Raw genomic sequence first — 21,141 nt, forward strand, 5'->3', positions numbered from 1 at the left:
GTCACAAGTAGTTTTATTGTAACCGTTTTTTAAAGTGCACATTAAATATAACAACAATAATCAAAGCTCCATAAAGTGCAAATTTAAATAAAAAAAATCTTTAAAAAAATAGCCTATGAAATAAAGTAGGCCAATCTTTTTCTGAAATAAATATATTTATACGAGAAAAGAATAACGAACAGTACAGAACCCTAGTAAGGGCAGCATTTGTATATAAAGAAAGAAAGAAGAAAGAAAGAACTATATCGATATATGCGATATGGTCTAATTCCATATCACATTTAAAAATATATATCGATATATCTTTTATATTGATATATCGCCCATCCCTATTGCATATTATGATGTCCATGGTAAAACGTCTCAATAGATGATGATATTGTTCTTCCATACATTTTATATACATGTATGTTGTATGTTGATTACTATTTTATTCGTTTATGCACATTTGAGCCCATTCACAGCCTATACTCACCTACTGTCCTGGTCTTTCTTTATTTTCTATTGACGAGTAGCCAATCTGCAAAAATATGCATTCATCACCGAACCTGAACCATAAACTGACAACTTTATGTGTTTTAGTAGCACAATCGTTCGGACTTCTGACTGAGACAAGGGACTTTTACATCACAACGATGGGCTCAGTGGTCACTGACTGTCAGTCATTGGCATTGAACAATGGCATTGTCCATCTACTCAACCCCTTAGAATCAGTGAGCTACTTCATGGCACTGTATGTAGCTCTTGTTGGTTGATCTATGGGTGACATGAGAGTTATTAGTATTGTTTGCATTCTTATTTGTCCCTTGAATATTCCATGTTAAATCTGTGTTCAACTGACTCAGGGTTGGGGAAGGATCTGCTAGGCCTGTCACGATAATTACTATATCGACTTATCCTTCAATATATAAAAATAGACACAGTCGTTTTTTTCTGGAAACAATATATTGTCGTTTACATGTGTGACTTTTTGTGCTTTTTTGTGTTGTGTTTAAAGTAATGCTGCAAATGTCTGACAGGCAGTAAGAATTGCTGGAAAAAAACAAGCAGCCGTTCCAGCTTTTTATATCATATTTTAATAATAAAACAATATTAAAATATTATAAAATATATTCATAAAATATTTTACTTGTTTTGGTTGTAGTTTACTTATTTATGTTTTATTTATCTAGGCTATTTTAATATTTCTTTTCCACATTTCAATTCCAGTGTTTAATATTCTCAAGATTAAAAAAATAATTGTTGTGGAAAAGGATGTACTTATTCCGGTCTAATATAGTTATAAAACTAAAACAACATAATACAACAATAATATAGTTTATCGTGATAGTTTCTGTGAAAATATATCGTCCTACAAAATGTGTTATGGTGACAGGCCGAGGATCTGCTATGTCTTGTATAGACTGTGTAGTTGATCTGAATGTTTACAAGATATTTGGTTTAATATTAACTCTGGCAGAGTAAGTGATAATGAGTCAGCTTTACATGCAGGCATCTGTTGATTTCATCTGCTAATTTATCATATTAAACTATTGGATAAAACTATCAAACTAAATTAGACATTTTTTGTTTTGTTTTTGTTATTCATTTCCCTTAACTGCTTATGTGAACTTGAGTCAAGGCTGGAGGCAGTCCCAGCTGACATTGGAGAGAGGCAAGGTAAACCAAGACACATGAGCCCTTTTCGTGCTGCGTTTACGCAAAAGTGTAAAGTGCAAAAGTGCCGTAACGAGCTCTGCTGGCATTTAGCACAATGTGTGTACAATAAGTGACAGCAGCAACATTCAAAACAGAAGATCTTCACATTGTGCTGTTTCTTGCTGTAGAGATTCTACATACTCGAGCAAAGTTGTTCTGCATTTTGCTGAAAATGATTCGATTACTGTCAGATTCAAGTGAGAGGTGTGTTTCTGATGATACGCTAGGTCGCACAAAAAACGTACGTCACACATTATCTGTCTCACCAATTTAACGCCTCTGTTACTACCTCAGAAGGCGGTACAGAGCCGGGATCACTCGGTCCCCCCATTATTCCTCTGGGACGTTCAGACTGAAGGTGAATCATCACAGAGACGTAAATATCGTGTCTTGTAATGGCTGTCTGAAAGGGGCAATACAGACAGACAATCATTCACAGTCTCATTCAGGTCACAAGCCCTAAAGGAAACAATGTGACACATTCCCACTTCTGACGAAGACATGCAGATAAAAGACAAAATATAGAGGTGATGTTTTCTTGTTGCTGGTGGAATATGATGGAAAAGCAGCCTTACCCTAGGGCTGGGCAATATGGACCAAAAGTCATATCCCGATATATTTAGACTGAATATCTATACACGATATATATCCTGATATTTTTATCACTAAGTGAGAGCAAATGTTCAGTCGAAGTCAAAGCCAAATATGACATGTCACAAGTAGTTTTATTGAAGCCATTTATTTAAGTGAACATAAACACTGTATAGCAGGAGTACCTTTTTTTCAAATCAAAGTTTAATAAAGTGCACCTTTTAAATAAAAAAATATCTCAAATAAAAATAGCCTATGAAATAAAATAGGCCAATCTTTTTCTGAAATAAATGCCTTTAAATGAGAAAAGAATAACGAACATTACAAAAGATATGACTAACCCTAGTACGGGCAGCATTAGTACATAAAGCAGCTTGCCTGGATCAAGGATCACAGCTCAAAATTGAACTATATGGATATGTGCGATATGGTCTAATTCCATATCGCATTTAAAAATATATCGATATATTTTTTTTTTTTCAACAATATATTTATTGAGTTTTGTTTTACAAAGTTGACACATAGGTCACAAGAAAAATACAAAACAAGCCAACATACAAGAACATGGCGGCCAAAGGTAGCATCGTTTAAGAACAAAAGTCCTTGAGGATCCATTCAAAAAAGGGTAAACAGGGGCAAACATAAAGATAATTCCTTAAACCACTGTGATATGCTTGGTTTACCAATGTTTTTCCATGTTAAAGCAATTACTCGTGTCGATATATCGCCCAGCCCTACCTTACCCATATGCGGAACACTTTTCATATACTGCCTTTCTTCTTGGCACTTTTTCTCTGCACCTACAAACTGTGTTAATTGGTAGGAAATTCTGAACTGGCCAGCGTGCGTATTCACGTCTGCCCCTTTTGCAGCCACTGGCTGATTTGCTTGTTTTCCTACCTCTGACCACCTTCCTTACACGTCCTTTCTTTCACCTTTGCCAGGATAATTGCAATTGCTCTGCAGCAAGGGCAACGGCAGGCTCTTGTTGCCAAAAAAAGTGATGCAGTCATGCAGACAGGCACAAAGAAGGACAGACAGGTACGCTCACACTTCCCAAGCAGGGAAGTAGACAGGAGAAGACAGTGGAGAGAGACTTGAAACAAAAAACAATAATAATAATAATAATAATAATGCATTCAATTTTATAGTGCTTTTAAAGGTACTCAAAGTCACTTAACATAACAGAAATTACACACACACAAACACAAAATGCAGAAGAAAACAGAACTAAACAGAGATGAGGAATTCGAGTTCACGTCTTGTAAGCTATTTTGAAAAGGTGGATTTTGAGTTGATTTTTAAAGGTGTGGAGGGAGTTGGAATTGCGGATGTGAGTAAGGAAGCATTCTGTTGTTATTGTGGGACTCAAGTATCACTTACCTAGCTTTATAGTTTACTTGAAGAAAAAATAAGAGGTTGCTACCTGGCCAGCTGAGGGCCTCAGGACTCACACGCACATTAGTAATTTGCATTAAAGCTGTGTGTGTTTGTTTATATATCTTTGTATTATTTATAGTTGAATTGACAAACACAGATCATATCTAACATAAAGCCTTTCTGTCATAGCACAAAACTGATGCCAGGAAAATTTGACTACACTGCAACACAGAGTGCTCATTATCTGCATTCCTCCAGTGGATGGCTCAACGTAGCTCAAGCACAGTGATGGACAGCATGAATAAAATATAAAGTGTTGGAAAGAATGACATCAGCAAAAAAAGGCACTCTACATGCACCTATTATAACAGCAACGCTTGTACACCTGTGAATTCAGATTAAGACTCAATGGCTTGTCTGCGGTGTAGGGCGACCACGCGTCCTACTCACATATTGAAACAATGTCCCACATTTTGAAATAAATGAATTGGGTGTAACCGATGAAAAACAATTCTCAGAGAGTTTTTGTGAAAAATACCACTCTATCAAACTCTGCAGCTTTCCCAATCTCACAGGTCAGCAGACTGTGATAGTATGCTTGCACAGGTCAAGACTCTGAGATTGCAAAAACAAATTGTCATGTGGTTGTAAAAAGCAGCGTCCATAGTAGACATAGACATAGTAGATATCAAAGTTTGATAGACATTATATAGAATTTTTTTCCCCAATATACACTACTGGTCAAAAGTTTTAGAACACACCAACTTTTCCAGAATTTAATTGAAAATGATGCAGTTTAATGTCTCAGTGTTCTCTGAAATTAATGCACATTTGCAACATTTAAAATTCTTTATTGAGCATGATAGTGTTTTGAAAGTAAAAAAAGATTCAAAATCACATTTTATGTTGGACTAAAGGACTAAAAAAAGACACAAAATGACCAAAAAAAGACACAAAATGACTTACAAAGACATGAAAAGAATTCAAAAATGGACAAAATAGCCCAAGACTCCATAGAGTTAAGTTGTTAACCCATTTCTTGTTCCCTGAAAAAAGGCCTACTTGTATAATTCTGAAATGTACATTATCTTTCAGTTTTGGTTAACCTTACCTTTTTTTATTTACCTCTGGCAGTTCACCACTTACCTTTGTACCCTTTCAAGCTGTTCATTTGACTTGAACTGCTTGAATTTCAATAAAAAACTGGAAAAATTGGGGTGTTCTAAAACTTTTGACTAGTAATGTATGTGTTGTCTTTTTCTCATAATACAATGTCCCATCAATTAAACATTCAATAACAACTTAACAGTTTGGGACTGGAAATACTTATATTGCATAAATACACATACACGACTTGCACCAATATCAGACAGGATTAAAATAAAATAAAAATAAAACTGTTCCCCTACATTGTTCACAGTCGCCTCTCAGGTAAAGCCTATTATTCCAGCTTTCATGATCATTGGTTCCCAAAGCTGAACAAAGTCTTCCTGTTTGCCCTTAGCAATGAAAGTTAGTCTTTCAACATTATATAAAATACTTTCTTGACTACCTCTCAACATTGGTTATGTGCACTCGAACATATTTGTCCCACATTTGGTTTGTTTGGATCTGGTTACCCTACTTCAGTGCTGCTGTTACACTGCCAAAAGGGCATGCTGGGTACAAAAATATGAAAGAGAGACTGGAGATGTGACAAACACTTCAAGCATCGGTGATGTAACGTTTAGAATAAATGCTTTTGTTTGCAGAAATATCCTAGTGCCAAATTGTTAGCTGTTAAAAATTGACATGTAGCATTTCTAGTATAGGTGTATATGTTATGTTATATGTCCGATATGCACCGATGAAAATCTTTTTACAAAAATATAATGCAGAAAATGATGCTTGGGGTAATTTATAAATGATGTAAAGTAAGTAAGTAAAGTAAGTAAAGTTTACAGAAGATAAGAAGAAAGATAAGGGAACATAAGACAATTAATACACATTTAAAACACAATTTAAACACAATTAAAACATTAAAACATTAAAAAATAAATAAAATAAATCTATAAAATAATATGTACAATGCATGGTGGTCATTCAAATGTCACTACATAGGTTGTCCAGCAGAGCGCTGCAAAATGCTACATCTACAGATGGCTGAAAATTGACGGCCGATGGGCAGAAATGTGTATGAATAATTATCCTAACATGGTGATGTAGTTGTAATTAGGGGTGGGCGATATGGGCAAAAAAAAAAATCTTGATTATTTAAAGAAAAATTCTGATAAAGAAAATCTGACGATATCCTTTTGAAATGTGATTTATTAACCAAAAAGAAAAGCTGTTAAAATTCTTCTTGCATACCAGGACATCTATGGATGGACACAATGTTTCAGACATTAAATGGGTAAACATTTTCTATTTTTGAGATATTATAAATACTCAATAAAGTAAAATTGCATATCCTCAAACCAACATTATCGTAGAAGATATCCCCCATCTCTAGTTGTAATACATTGTATGCAAATATGCTTTAATAAAGTTGTTTGTTGTTGTAAGAAAGCAGCTTTCTGAGTGCCTTGGCATTAGGGTTGTCACGATACTAAAATTTTCAACTGGATACCATTTTCGATACCACAAGATAAAAACAAAGACCCCAAAATTTAACAGAAATATTTTTAATAACAAGAAAAATGCAACATGCAAAAATGAACAGAATCACAGGTTAAATATTTATATTAAAAAACAATTGTGCAAAAAGAAACTGCAACTATGACAACAAGCTTCAGGTCTGAGGTAGTGCAAAAAATAAATAAATACAATAAACAATGTAAAGTCGAACAATATTTTGAGGTTGTATAGTTTAGCTGTTTAATAAGTTGTTGGATTGATTCGTTTGAAAATGAGTTTCGTATTCGGATACATTTTAATATCAATACTTTTTTGATTATCGATACTTTTGACAACCCTACTTGGCATAGGTGCACAATCCACATGATAGTGGGATAATTTCATTATAGCACAAAAATTCCCTATATTGGCTGCCACATCAGTAATCAGTGAACTTTTCAGTCTCAAAAATCCCATACTGGGCAGGCCCTAGTTGAGTATGAAGCTGTTTGGATGATATAATACCAGAGGCCAGTCAGTCGGCCCATTCTGAACAGGCATGTTTTCATAAAGCACTGCACTAGTTTAGAGAAAATATTAATAGAAACTCCCGATAGGAAGTGGTTAGGGGTTTAAACAGGACATGCATATGTATAACCATATGTGTTTATTCATTATGTAACTTTTGATCTTTTTCTCTCTCTCTCCTCTGGTCTCTACCCAACCAACCACCTGTCTCTCACTCTCCTCCTTTCCCACCTGCTCCGCCTCCCTCCATCTATCTTCGGCTCCCTTTTTTCACCCGTCCTCCTCCTCCTTTCCCAGGCTTGTATCCGAACCTGGAGGAGCTGGGAGACTACATGGGTCTGGCCCTTAACAGTGATGAAGTCCAGAGGAACCTGGCCTTATTGCCTGTGGCTGACAATGTAAGTACTTTGGAACGCGTGTCCATCTTCAGCCCCAACCAACACTGCCACTATTTTTCTATCTATTTCTCTATCGATTAGTTGTTTAACCCATTTAAGGCGGGAAAGCATTACCGCATTTCTACCATTAAAACTGGGAGCGCTGTTGCGTTTTTCTACCATTAAAGCCAGGAAAGCAGATACGTAGTTTTGTAGTATTTGTAGTTTTTTTCCACCTATTTTCAGTCTCTTGACCAAAGAAATGCATCAGAATACATGTGGGAGTGTCGCAATGCATCATGGGACTTTTCCAGAACTTTGAAATCATGGTGGAAGACGACTATAGCGGAGGGAGATTAGAAGTAAGTGACGGAAGAGATCTTGATGAAAACAGCACCGATCATTTAATTGCTGATCCGGACTTTGAACCCTCGGAACCAATCGACCGGGATTTATGGATGAGGAATATGTTTTTAGACGACATATTTTCACCGAAGAACAGACAGATTTGTGGCCATCTGGAGATAATAATAATATTATTAATAATATATTATTATTAATAATAATAATAATTGATTGTGATGATGATATGAGAAATCATGACTGTTTATGTCTTATATTACTTTATGCGTCGTTGAGTATCCTGAAAAGTGCAATATAGATAAAATATATTGTTATTATTTATTATTATTATTATTATTGGTTTTTTTTTTATTATTACAGTAGGCTAATGAGAACTATGTCTATTTCTTCCAATGGTCATATCATGTTTGCATCTTGCTAATGGGCATGTATTAGTATTATGCATAGGATTTTTATTCAGTCAAATGTAACATTTGCTGAGTTTGTTGATTAAAAAAAAAAAAAACTTTATTGAACGTTTGGAAAATAAACTCAACTTCTCATGAAAGCCATATATAAGCATAAGGTATAAGCTCTCAAATACTTTTTGAATTTCATTTCTATCTGCTACAGAGGCTGAAACATCTTCTGTTGAATTTCCAGAAAAAACTTCAGGTTTTAGGGGGTTCTTTCAAAATCGCCCAGAGGTTTTCCTGGCGTTTTAGGCCTAAATGGGTTAATCCAAATCATGAATTTTCCCTACAAAAAAATCCAATTAATGAAAAACCCTAAACTGTACACACACTGCACAGCTACATTCACAGCTGCTGCATTACTGCTAACTAATTCTCTTTCAACAGGCTTTGTGTGACTACAGCACGGCCAGTACATGCAGATAAACAGAGCCTGATGCAGTGGTTTGAACTATAATAACACCATTTAGGCCAACTACGGTGGCTGCCCTACAACACTGACTTATTAGACTTCACACAGCTCCCTCTATAGCCACAAAAGGGGTCTTACAACTTTGTTCCCCCTAATAAAAGTAGTCCTCCAACACTGGCAAACAGAGTTCAAACTGATATCTTCATTTGTCCAAAAATGTTTTTATGATTTGAACTCTGAAAATTGTCTGCATCCCACTCAAACCTTTAAATGTCAACTCTGATCAACACACAAGGGTAAAATAGTAATATTTCACTTTTTTTTTTTTTTTAATAATTTAACATTGTACAAAGCAACAGCAACAAATGTCAAGAATTAAGTACAAATAGTGAAATGTGAGCCCATATCCTGGTTGATTTAGACTGTATGATAAATATATTTTCCTATTATCAACATAAAGAAAACAGACAGAAAAATTGTAAAACAAAAAATTAATGTTCAACAAATGTCCAAAAAAATTCAAAAACACATTTTATTTATAGTAAATGATCTTGTGCTGCCCACCTGCAGTACCTTCGAGGTCCACCAGGGGGCTGAGGCCATCCTTGGGGACTTCTAATATTGTGACTGTACTCTTAAAATAAAAAATAAAAACATTTTTTTTTTTTAGTAAATTAAAAAATGGGGGAAATATTTCAAAGTATTGCAGAAAATGAAGACACCTGTTTTATAGCCTTTCACTTGACTAAAAACCTGTTTCTAGTAGATGAAAGAAGCCACGAGCTGTAGCTCTATCAGAGCACAACACTTTTCTGTTCCTAGAGATCCACAGTACTGAGTGACTCACTGCAGGCCGCGAGAAGAGTGTGGGAGGGTGTGAGCTCTTCACTCCCCTCCATTTCTGTGTCTGTGTGTGTGTGTGTGTGTGTGTGTGTGTGTATAATCTGCAGATGTCATGGCTCTCACAGCACCCTAGCTTGTCAGCTGGCATTTAACCATCTGTGTTCTCTGCCGTTTGCTGATATCTTCACCCCTACCATTATTTTTAATCATTGTTTTTAATTCCATCATTGTTCGTGCGGAGCATATTAACGGGGAAGTTTTCAGAAGCAGCGCCTGAAGCATTCCTGATCTCATTCACTGGTGGAGGAGGAGATGAAATTGAATCCTCCCACGTGCCTGTATTTGATGCAGGATTCCTTTTTATCTCAAGCTGAATTTGAATGTAACATGCCTCTTTAATCATTTCTTCCTCTCTCCTCTGTCTCCCCCACTCAATGTCCCTCTTGTTCCCTCTCAACCCACCTCCTTCACTTTTTCACCTCCTTTGCTGTCTGGCTCCCTCCCAACTCCTCAGCAAGTGGCCGTGCCCTCCAGCTCAGGTATCGGGGGGATGGTGCGGCCGGTGACGGGGGCGGACGTTGGCGTCAGGAGGGCCGAGATCCGCCCAGGGCTGCGTGAGATTATCCTCTGTAAGGACCAGGACGGGAAGGTGGGACTCCGGCTCAGGGCCATCGACAACGTGAGTCAGCACCACAAACTCCCTGGCAGACACCTGTTCTCACATTCATTATTCAGGCCTCACTGACTGTCACTAACACCCCTTTGACTCGCTTTTCTCTCCCATCTGGCTCAAAATCTGCTTCAGTATCATGACCCCAAGCCACCATCACTAAGGGTCTGACCAATACTGATGAGCAACTAATACCAAGGCTTAAAACTCATTCTTAAAAGTGGTTCAGCTTTTGATTTCCGGAAAGGACAATATGGCTTCCATATTTTTGTCACCATATATTCTGAGTACCGCAGTGGCGGTTCTAGACCAGTTTTGCTGTGGGGGCCAAGGAGGGGCCAGTGTTTAATCAGAGGGGCAAATTTAAAAAAGGCAAAGATGATATTTAAGCATTCAAAAACCTTTATTTTAGCTGATTTAAACATCTCATTTAAGTATATTTGGAAGATACAAATACATTGATTGAAACAATGAGACTCACCAACAATAAGTTATTTTTGACATTTGTCATTTTTGTGACCAATTACTTTTTATTTTATTTTGAAAGTACAATACAGTGAGAATGATCTTTTTTATTTTTTATTTACACAAGCTTTTATTGCACAATTAAACTATTATACAATGTTCACATTCTGGGTTCCTTATGTGTACAATGAGATATTGTTTGAACAAAAAATAGTTAAGAATTGTTCCGTCGTTGATCGTTATAAATTGATCGTTTTATTATTAATTTGACACAGGGGCCACAGCAGGGGCCAAGGGCTTCTTCACAGGGGCAGGGGCCCCTGGAGGCCCCTGTGTAAAACCGCCACTGGAGTACCGTAATTAAGATACGATGCAGTTGTATGTCAGCTTAATAACTAGATAACAGACTAAGATCACACATTCATTTCCAAAGTGTTGTGTAAATGAGCCTAGGCCTGTCACGATAATCAATATATCGACTTATCGTTTGATAAACATGAATGGACACGATAGTTTTTCCGGACTCGATAAATTGTCGTTTACATGCGTGTTTGTTTACATAAGCCATCAACATTCAGTCGCGCTGCTTCTTTCCCTCTGCTGTCAGTCAACTGGTGGGGAGGCGGGGCTCAGCCTCACACACACACACACACACACACACACACACGCACACACAGACAGACGGTGTGGACAGCGTTGAAGCAGGTGAAGCAGAGAGAAAGAAAGAATTAACTTACTCTAAGCAAAGTTTTTCCGACGGCCGTAGTTGTACAATTACAGAAAGTTGAGTGTTATAAATGGAATCAGTTCCAGCCTGATGCCACAGTGGCGGTGTGGGAACATTCTGGATTCCAGCCAGATGAATGCGGAGAGCTCGCTAACATCAACGAGCCGTTATGTCAAATTTGTATGTATATAGTCGCAAAAAAGTGGCAACACAACAAACCTCAAAGTCCATTTAAAACACAATCGTCCATCCGATTTCTACAGCTGGGAACAGAAACACGGCGGGACATGGAGCCCTCCACTAACCCACAACTGGCAATTAAGGATATCTTTGCCAAAAAATGCAAATATAAATGTGACAGCACAAAATGGCGCACGCTCCCAGATAGCATTACTGGCTTTATAGAGAAGGAGATGCAGCCATTCAACACTGTGGAGAAACCAGCATTTAGAGAAATGCTGCAGACTTTTGATAGGCAGGACCTTAAAAAAAACAAAAAAACCCCACCCATTTCAGCATTTCAATGCCAGTGTTCAATATTCTTCATAATTAAAAGTTAATTGCTCTAAAAAAGGATGTGCTTGAATTCTAATGCTCTAATATCTTTATATCAGCGGCTTAAAAAAACAACAACATCAACAACACTATCGTGTATCGTCATAGTTTCTGGGAAAATATATCGTCCTAAAAACTTTGTTACAGTGACAGGCCTAAATGAGCCTATATTAAAGCAAATGTTACCCAAACATAAACAGCTGAGATTTAACTTAATTTAAATACTGTTTGGTTAAATAGACAAAAATGAAACAGAACAGTTTTCAGTAGAAGTATCATTCACACAGAAGGGCCACAACCCCAGAACCCTCTAGCTGTGAGGTTACAGTGCTAACCACTGTGCTCATGTAACCATAAAATCTTTAAATATTTTAAATTAAACTATTCCACCGTCTCATATGTATGCACAAATGAACATAGGTAGCTAGAAAAGTGCTTGAAAAGTATTTGAATGTTCCTCTTACAAAGCTGTTTGTAGCCTGTTTTATGCACAGGGGAGTGTCATGGTACCACATGACAAACTATGGAACACATTACCTACACGTTACACATTAACTACTGTAAATCTGGTCATGACTAAAATCATATGATCCATGTTATAGCCAAGGCCAAGAAATATAACAGTACAGTCATTTTACAGGATAAGGTCAGCAACTAAACAGGGACTGGCTGATGTTTATTGAAGTGCGAAGAGCAATGAAGAACTCATGTTCTGGGAGAAAAAAACAAACCAGGTGAATTGTGATACTTGGCCAGCTGGGGAGTGGTAGCAGGTCCTTGAACGTAGTGAATTATTCAGGATGTGTTGTGGTGCACTAATACAGTTGGCAGCCTTTGAAATGATTGAAATGAATTGGCAGAAAAAGAAGATTGAGTTTATTGGTTGTCGATGGTGCTGAAATGACTCAGCACACTTTACGGGGTGCTGAATCCTTAAAGTGAAGGACATCACTCGAATCAGGTCATTTTATTATACTGCAGGGACATCAAGTAAAACAGTGTAACTAGGGGTGTGCCATATTGAATCGTTCACGATTATACCGGTATAATTTTTTTATTAAAAAAATCATGTATCATATCATATCATGATATTGGCAGCATTCCGACTTGATGTAGTGGCGTAAGGGTTTCCATTAATTACCTAGACCATGTGCTGTGCTAACGTCACATTTCAAGCTACTGAAAGTATATTTACATTATTCATAATATAAAGTTATTTGGCGTTGTGTCTCTGCTCAGCCGAGAGCCCTCCCCACTTCTCCGCTTCAAAACAATTCAAGCATGGCAGAGAAACATACCTACCTGTCTGTTTCAGTCCCGTCCCCACATCATCTCTGTGTGTGCGCGAGCTGAACTAAATCCTATCAACCTGTCCGGGTTGTTAGAGGTCCAAACACACTGTTGCATTATGCCGTTTGTTAGCCGCGAGCTAACATTAGCTAACAATTAAAGTTGTGTTAATCACAAAAAGCTGCTATTACTTCCTGTCGCTAAACACATGCAGCTTTCAAAATAAGAGCACATTGTGTTAAATCCACCACATAATTTACAAGAAGACTGTCAAAATAAGATGCCTTAAATAAAACATACAAAAACTTTTATTCTCCTTTACAATAATTAATTAAAATATGCACGTTGAGATCAGTGTATATGATGGAATAGTGGCATTAGAATGTGTGAGAGGCACCAAATTTGAGCTTATATAAAAAAGATTATCATATTTGCTATATATTTTTCAGTATTTTGTAATATCGTCAAGAATATAGTTATCTCAAAAATACCCTGAAATATTGTGATATTCTTTTATGACCATATCGCCCACCCGTAAGTGTAACTTATTATTTTAACAGAAACTTTTATATCTAAGGCTTCTGTTTGTTTTAATGTCTTTCAGCGTTTCAGACATTTTTTTCTGTCTTTATGAAGCTCATGTCTCCTCTTCTTCTCTGTGTCCTTCCTTCCTCTTGAGTTGCTCCTTTGTTTTCTCTCCACTATCAGCGTCTTTCTTCAGTCTCTTGTCTCTTCATCTATTCCTTGGACTCATTGTGAATGTTTGATGTGTTTCCTGTGTCCTCTCTCAGGGAGTGTTTGTCCAGCTGGTGCAGGCTAACTCCCCCGCGGCCCTGGCCGGGCTGCGTTTTGGAGACCAGGTGCTTCAGATCAACGGGCAGAACTGCGCCGGCTGGAGCGTAGACAAGTCCCACAAGGCCCTGAAGGCTGCGGCCGAGACCCGCATCGAGCTCGTGGTCAGGGACAGGTGAGTCTTCTCAGCACTCTGAGGCTTTGATGTGTAGAGCTACTCTGGTTACAGGCGCTGTGTTCACCTGTCCCCATGTTACAGAGAAATGTTTACATGTCAGCAGACTCTAATATCTGCTCTGCTGCTCAATAGTATCTCATCACAATCTGAAAGCTTTGGCTCCCTCTGCTGGCTGCTCCGTCATTTGCGCTTTGCTGCTCAAAACTTTGTGGGGAAAAAACTTAAAGAACATGATCAGAAAGTTTTTTGAAAAAGAAATGTATTTATTGTTTTACTTTTTATGTTTTCTTGATCATGATGTTAAATTTGCAGATAAACTAGTACAGGGATGGGCAACTGGAGGCCTGGGGGCCGCATATGGCCCTCACTCTCACTTGAAGTGGCCCTCAGTACAACTACATGCATTTGAGCATGAAATCTTAAAAGTGCAGTGAAAAAATGCACAAAATTACTTCTTGGAATTAATGTTAGTCTGCACTGAAAAAAAAAAAAATCACAGTAAGTGGTTATTTTTTATTTGCTTCAAACCTTTTGTATTCCCATGTATACTGTTATACATGCATTTGAGCATGAAATATGTTAAGTTACTGCACTGTTAACATATTTAAAATTGCAGTTTCATCATATCTGGTTAAGTGCACGGTCCTATATGTGGCCCTGTGGTAGTGAACATAAAGAACTGTGGCCCCCTCCAGCATTTAAGTTGCCCATCCTTGGTCTAGTATGTTGTCATTTGCAATGAAAGAGTTTTAGGATAATGTTCTTTTTAATATATACTGAACAAAAATATAAACATCCCATGTAAAATATTGATGCCACATGGAGTTAACAACTCTAAGTGAACATATGCTAACTTTTACTTGTACAATAGGATTAGTTCTCTTGATTTGTGTAACATTTTTTATCCATCTCCCTGTCAGTGAGCATTTGATCAGTGATGCAGTGATTTCACTCAGTAGATGGGTGTGGCATCTCCAGACGGTGATCAGACAGAATGAGCAGACACTCCTTATACTGGGGACAATAAAGGCCATCCCAAAATGTCAAATTTGATCATAAGTCATCATGCCTCAGATGTCTCCGGTCATGCGGGAACGTACCATTGGCTACTGGATGTTGGGTGTTAATTATGGGACGATAGGCCATTTAAGAGTTCGTATTCTCCGGACATGTGGCTCATAGAGCATCTTTGGGATGTTCTGGATCAACGTGTCCGCAACCGTGTTCCTGTTCTGGATAATGTGCTCCAGCTCCGTGTGGTCCTCCGGGAAGAAAGGAATAATATTCTACAGGCCACGACAGAAACCTGATCAACTCCATGAAGGAGATGTGTTGCTCTGAGAAATGCAGATGGTGACACATAAGATATTGAACATTCAGTTTATCAACCTGACCCCCCACGTGTTCAAAGGATTGTCACTCCTTTGTAGAAGCTAATATCAAGATCTAATGGACGGTGATCTGAAGATTAGTCATTGACAAAATAAATTTTGATTCGCTTCATATATTGCATAACCCTAATGTTAAAAAAACCCTCTAAAATTTGACATGGGGCGTTTATATTTTTGTTCAGTGTAGCTGTACACTAGTGCAGCCATTCTCAACATTGGGGTCCTGACCCCAATTGGGGTCGCGAGATGATTTCTGGGGGTCGCCAAATCATTTTGGAAGTCAGCTCATTTTGGTCATTTTGTGTATTTCTTTGGTCATTTTGTGTCTTTTTTGGTCATTTTGTGTCTTTTTTTGTCGTTTTGTGTCTTTTCTGGTCATTTTGGATCATTTTGTGGTCAATTTGTGTCTTTTTTGGTCATTTTGTGTTTTTTTGGTAATTTTGTTTCTTTTTTGGGCCATTTTGTGTCTTTTTTTGGACATTTTGTGTCTTTTTGGTCAATTTTTGACCATTTTGTGTCACTTTGTGGTCAATTTGATTCTTTTTTGCGTAATTTTGTCTTTTCTGACAAATCCCAAAGTACCAAGTTGTTACTTTCCAAGGAGTCTCTGGCTTGAAGCTGACTGTTACACACTCAGGAGGTCAGAATGGACCTTTAAACTTATAGCAAAGGACTTAGATTAAAAATAACAATAAAATATAAAATAAATATGTAAATGCAAAGACAGAGAGATGTTTAAGTTGTTGTCTGCTTCATTATTTGTCCAAAATTCGTCGTATCAACTCAGTTTGTATGATCTGAACTGTGCATATGAGATTCTGTTTAGTGAGTGGGGGTCGCGGACAACATGCATGTTAAATTGGGGGTCGTGACTCAAAAAGGTTGAGAACTCCTGCACTAGTGGATTACTAACCCTTTTTTTCTTTATGTGTGTGTGTGTGTGTGTGTGTGTGTGTGTGTAGGCCATTCCAGCGCACCGTCACCATGCACAAAGACAGCTCCGGCCACGTGGGCTTCATCTACAAGTCCGGTAAAATCACCTCCCTGGTCAAGGACGGCTCTGCTGCCCGCAACGGCCTGCTGACTGAGCATTTCATCTGTGAAATTAACGGACAAAACGTTATTGGACTCAAGGTCAGATACCCGTTTCTCTATCTGAGTCTTCTCATCAAATCGTCTGGCCTTTGATTGATTCACTGTTTACTAGTGTTGGGACAACAAAGCATCATGAAGCATTTGCTTTATTTATGGAGCCCACTAGAAGGCGCTCTTTGGTCAACAAAGGGCTGAAAACACACTCAGTCACCATTGCTGAAGCTTTTTTAAGCCAAGACCGCCATCTAGTGGGGTGAAAAAATAAAGCAAATGCTTCACGAGGCTTTGTTGTCCCAACACTATTGTTTACTGAATGCTCATTTCATGAAGTATTGAAAATGCTGTAAAAAACATGAGCATCATTGATCTTTTACTGTGGAAAGAAAACATGGACTAATTTGTATTTTGCATTGCGCTGGCTTTTTTAAGTGGCGATGGCATTTTTAAGTAAGTGCAAAATTTACCAGCTCCACGTGTACACATGTGACGTGAAGTGAAAAGGTGTTTAGCTCGTATAGCCTCACAGTAGTCTGCTTCTAGTCCACCGGTAGGCAAGTAGTTAACTCCTGCCCTGTGATGAAGCTCTCAATGTGTTTCAGAATCCTACATTATGAAGGCATTTTATTATGCATATGAGGTCCTCACATGTTACTGTTTCCTGTGTCCAGGATTCTCAGATCAAGGACATTCTGACCACCTCCCCGACCGCCATGACCATCACCATCATGCCCAAGTTCATCTATGAACACATGATTAAGAGGTAGGACTTCAACATTTCACTGAATTCAGTGTTGTTAGCTTATTAATCATCAAGCGATGGCACAGAAACGTCACTCATGATGCTGTCTTTGGTAGTGAGAACATCAAGTGGATAAGACCTTAAATGCAACAATGCAGAGTTTCCCATTAATGACCCAGGGGGCCCACCAGACTCTAACGTCACATTTTAAGCTCCTGAAAGTATTTTTACACGATTCATTACATAAAGTTATTTTGCGTTGTGTTGCCGTTGCTCAGCAGTGTCCGTCAGTCAGTCTAAACCCCGCCCACCTCTCCGCCCCCCTTCGAGACATCTGCGCGGTCTCTATCAGTCCACGCCGAACTAAATACTATCAACCTGTCCGGGCCGTCAGAGGTCCAAACACACTGCTGCTTAACAGAATCAACCACAGAAATTACAAGAAGACTGTCAAAATAAGATGCCTGAAATAAAATCTACAAGATCCCTCCTGTGGTCTTCAGGTCCATTTTTTTTGGCCATTTGGGCTTTACTGATAGAGACGGAGTGAAGGGGGAGACATGCGGGAAAAGAGCTCCGAGTCAGATTCGAACTCGGCCGCCCGCTTACGACAAATAAACAAATTGTACAAATAAACCTGCCTTGCCTTGCCTTAGCTGGCTGGTGGCACCGGACAGATGATAGGATGAATCTCTAAAGTGAATCTCTGTATATCTAGTTTGTTTTTTGGAGGCTGCTGGTGGAAGAACATTGGGCCTCATTCACCAATATCTTCTTAAGAATCTTCTTAGATTCTTTCTTAAGTCCTTCTTAAGAAGATTTCTAAGAAGACCCATCAACGTGTTCTTAAGCTGCTGAATTGTTCACAGACGCGTTCTTAAATTGATGAATGCCATCTCCTCGTAAATAGAGCGGCATGATTTCTAATTTACTTGATTCATGTTAAAGCGTTGGCACATTTAATTTAATTAACATGAAAAATAAGAAAAAATTAAATTAAAAATAAATACATAAATATGACGGAAATTTCACTGTAATGTATTTTATTGAACTTAACTTAACACAAGACAACACAACCATGCCAACATGTCAGCACTGAAATGTGCTTAAGAAAAAAAATTCATGAATGTCACAATCTTTGTAAAATCTTCATAAGTAGGACTTAAGAACAAATTTGTTCTTAAGGGTTCGTGAATGAGGCCCGATGTTTCCAGTGAGGCGTGTCCTCAGAGACACAGAGCCTATCTTGAAGAGTGAAATCCCCAGACAGTTGCACAGTTATCAGCTATTTTAGAGAAAATAAAAACATTGAGATGTATATATTGTACAAAGCCTAAATATATCAAGATACTATTCACCATATACACTCAGCCGCAACCCAGACAAACCAAATTAAACGGTTTCAGCGACCTGAAATAACAAGTGTGAAGATTGATTTTGCGTGATGCAATTTACAGGTGAAGTTATGGATTTGATTGATTTTTTTTCCAGGATGTCGACTGGTCTCCTGCGTTCAGCCATGGATCACTCTGTCCCAGAGGTGTGAAGACCAGCAGGAGGATTGAAAACTGTCAGGATGTCTATAATACAGAGATGTCTCTCTCTCTCTCTCTCTCTCTCTACCTGTCTTTATCTTTCTCTTTTCTCCTCACTCGTATCTTTGTCGCTCTCTCTCTCTCTCTCTCTCTCTCTGTCTTTCTGTCTTCATACCAAACCACCTCCTGCATCACAATCATCTCCGTCGCAATTTCTCATCTCTAACATCATCTTAAAATGCCTTTTTTTCTATTCTCCAGCTGTCGAGTATAGTCTTTACCTTTTCTACATTTCCCGCATCTCTGTTGAAATGTCTAGTACCTTTTATACGTTAACCTCGTAGTCTAAGTATTACATGTTTCTTCTTCTTGTTTTGTATTTGAGATCAAGGACAGTACAAAATGTTTTTTCTTTTTAAAGCCATGCACACGTTTCATGAGTCCAGAGCTTCCTCCTCATTGTGGAGATGAACCATTGACGTTTCATCTTGTCAAAATGCTGTAACAGCTGAAGGTCAGTCATCAGAGCCCTGCCATGTAGAATACGGCTGTGCTCCCAGTCCCTGCACTCGGCCCCTAATGTGTTAATAATCCAAGCTGAATTAAGTTTGCTGACCTGATTCTAGATTCAAGTGTCATTTTTACCCGGCCAGTAAAACTTTTAGAAAAGGTTGTTTTTACTTCATACCATATAGTGGTAAAATAATTATGGCATCGAGTTAGTTATTTTTCTTTATGTAGATACCACACATCTCTAACATTTAATCAAGTTTGCAGTTTCCGGCGTCTCCAAGAGACGGCGAGGTATCATTGTTCCACATTTCCTGTTTCTGTGGAGAAATGTCATGATGAGGCTCTGATGGGTTGAATCTGAAGGTACTGGGAACACTGTGTGCACATTCCAGGGGAAAGTGTAGGGAAAGAGGCAGCAGTAGGTGTTTGTTGCCCCATGAAGCTGGAACTTAGCCCTGTCCACAAACACCGGTGAAAGGCCCAAATAGGCAAAATCATTGACGTGATCAGACAGTTAGGAAGATGTTTGAACCTTCATTTTCAAAGGGGGTTGTTGTTGTTTGTGTGGACAGGGTGTGTGCTGGGCGGACCCACTAAGTGCACTTTCCACTACCTTTTAAGAGGTTGTCTTTCCTGTGTCCATTTCAACAGTTAAGTTTTTTATTATTGTGTTTGTGGTGCCTCATGTTAATGAGAGAACTCATGAAAACAAACTTGTATGTTACTCATAAGAAACTGCAAAAAAATTTGATGCTGAAAATCTGCTCAAATTGAAAGCATTTCAATTCCACATCAGCCAATGAACTCGTCTCCTCTGCTACGTGTTGCTAGGGGACGTCCCTCGCTAACGATATTCCTTCCTTGACTGATGAGCACAATGAGACTGAGCAGAGCTCACAGTTGTGAATTTCTACTTGTTATATAAAGTTGCTCCTTTTAATGCTGTTCATGTTTGGATGCATGTATTCCTTTAATTTTCTAGGTATGCAATCTGATAAACATCACTGTCATTCTGTAAGAAAATGCTAGAAAAATCTAAAAGTTTATATACGAATGTAACCAAGATAATATTGTAAAACAAATAAACAGTCTTTCGGTTCAGATTTGCTTGGTGGTGTTTGTCTTCAACTCAGGACTTTTATCTTCACACTGGAGATCTCGGTGGTCTCCAAACAGAAAAGGTTCACCAGCAAAACATTCCACAAAGACTTCTGACAATACTTCAAAAAAAGTCAAAAGTCACTTTATTGTCAGTTCTGCTACACATGTACACATACAGAGAACTGAAATGACTTTTCTCTCAGAACCCTAGTTTAAAACAAATATACACATACACAGCTATATACAGAATAAAAACAATAAACAAGCTAAAAAATATGCAGACTAAACATATAAAAGGCAAAATATACAGGCTGAATAGTGCAAATGGTTGTAAAGTGTCTTAGTGTCGGAAGTACAGTTCAGTTTTTAGTGTCCTGGGTTAGTGTGTGCAGGGGGGGAGGGGGCACTCAGGGAGTCATTTCATTTTACTTAATATATTTGCGAAAATGTATTAGATATAAATGTGTCCTTGATTTCGAGGCAGTTGTTTAAATAACTTTAATATAAAAATGTTTAAGATAGAATCTACTTATTTTGACCACATTAAATATAATCTTTATGTGTATGTAATTGTAAATCAAGAGAATTTTGAATGAATCCAACACAATAGAATTAGTCTGTTTTTAATTGACAGGCACTTCCTGCTAAGTTGTTATTAACTCAACTTGTATAATAATAATATTGCGTGCAATCTGTTGCCTCAATTTTATTGAGTAGCTATTATTTATCTTTTTTTACAGTGCAGGAACTTGGTGCTGCTCAGCCTCTCCACAGCTTCACCGTTGATGTTCAGAGAAGCATGCTGGGTGTGCTCTCTCCTGAAGTCTACAACAATCTCCTTTGTCTTCTCC

General features: G+C 38.0%; 1 protein-coding gene across 1 annotated transcript in view; it reads left to right on the plus strand.

Moving 5' to 3' along the window:
- The window catches only part of sdcbp2 (syndecan binding protein (syntenin) 2), a 33,326-nt gene extending 13,034 nt beyond the window's left edge, over positions 1-20,292 (plus strand). The window contains exons 4-9 of the mRNA XM_059332687.1: positions 7,090-7,190; positions 9,754-9,918; positions 13,738-13,913; positions 16,270-16,441; positions 17,071-17,162; positions 18,633-20,292. Of these exons, the coding sequence (XP_059188670.1) occupies positions 7,090-7,190; positions 9,754-9,918; positions 13,738-13,913; positions 16,270-16,441; positions 17,071-17,162; positions 18,633-18,687 (761 nt within the window). The 3' untranslated portion in view covers positions 18,688-20,292. The remainder of the gene's footprint in view (positions 1-7,089; positions 7,191-9,753; positions 9,919-13,737; positions 13,914-16,269; positions 16,442-17,070; positions 17,163-18,632) is intronic.
- Positions 20,293-21,141: the final 849 nt, after the last annotated feature.

Source organism: Centropristis striata, chromosome 5 (assembly GCF_030273125.1).
Source record: "Centropristis striata isolate RG_2023a ecotype Rhode Island chromosome 5, C.striata_1.0, whole genome shotgun sequence".
Classification (NCBI taxonomy): domain Eukaryota; kingdom Metazoa; phylum Chordata; class Actinopteri; order Perciformes; family Serranidae; genus Centropristis; species Centropristis striata.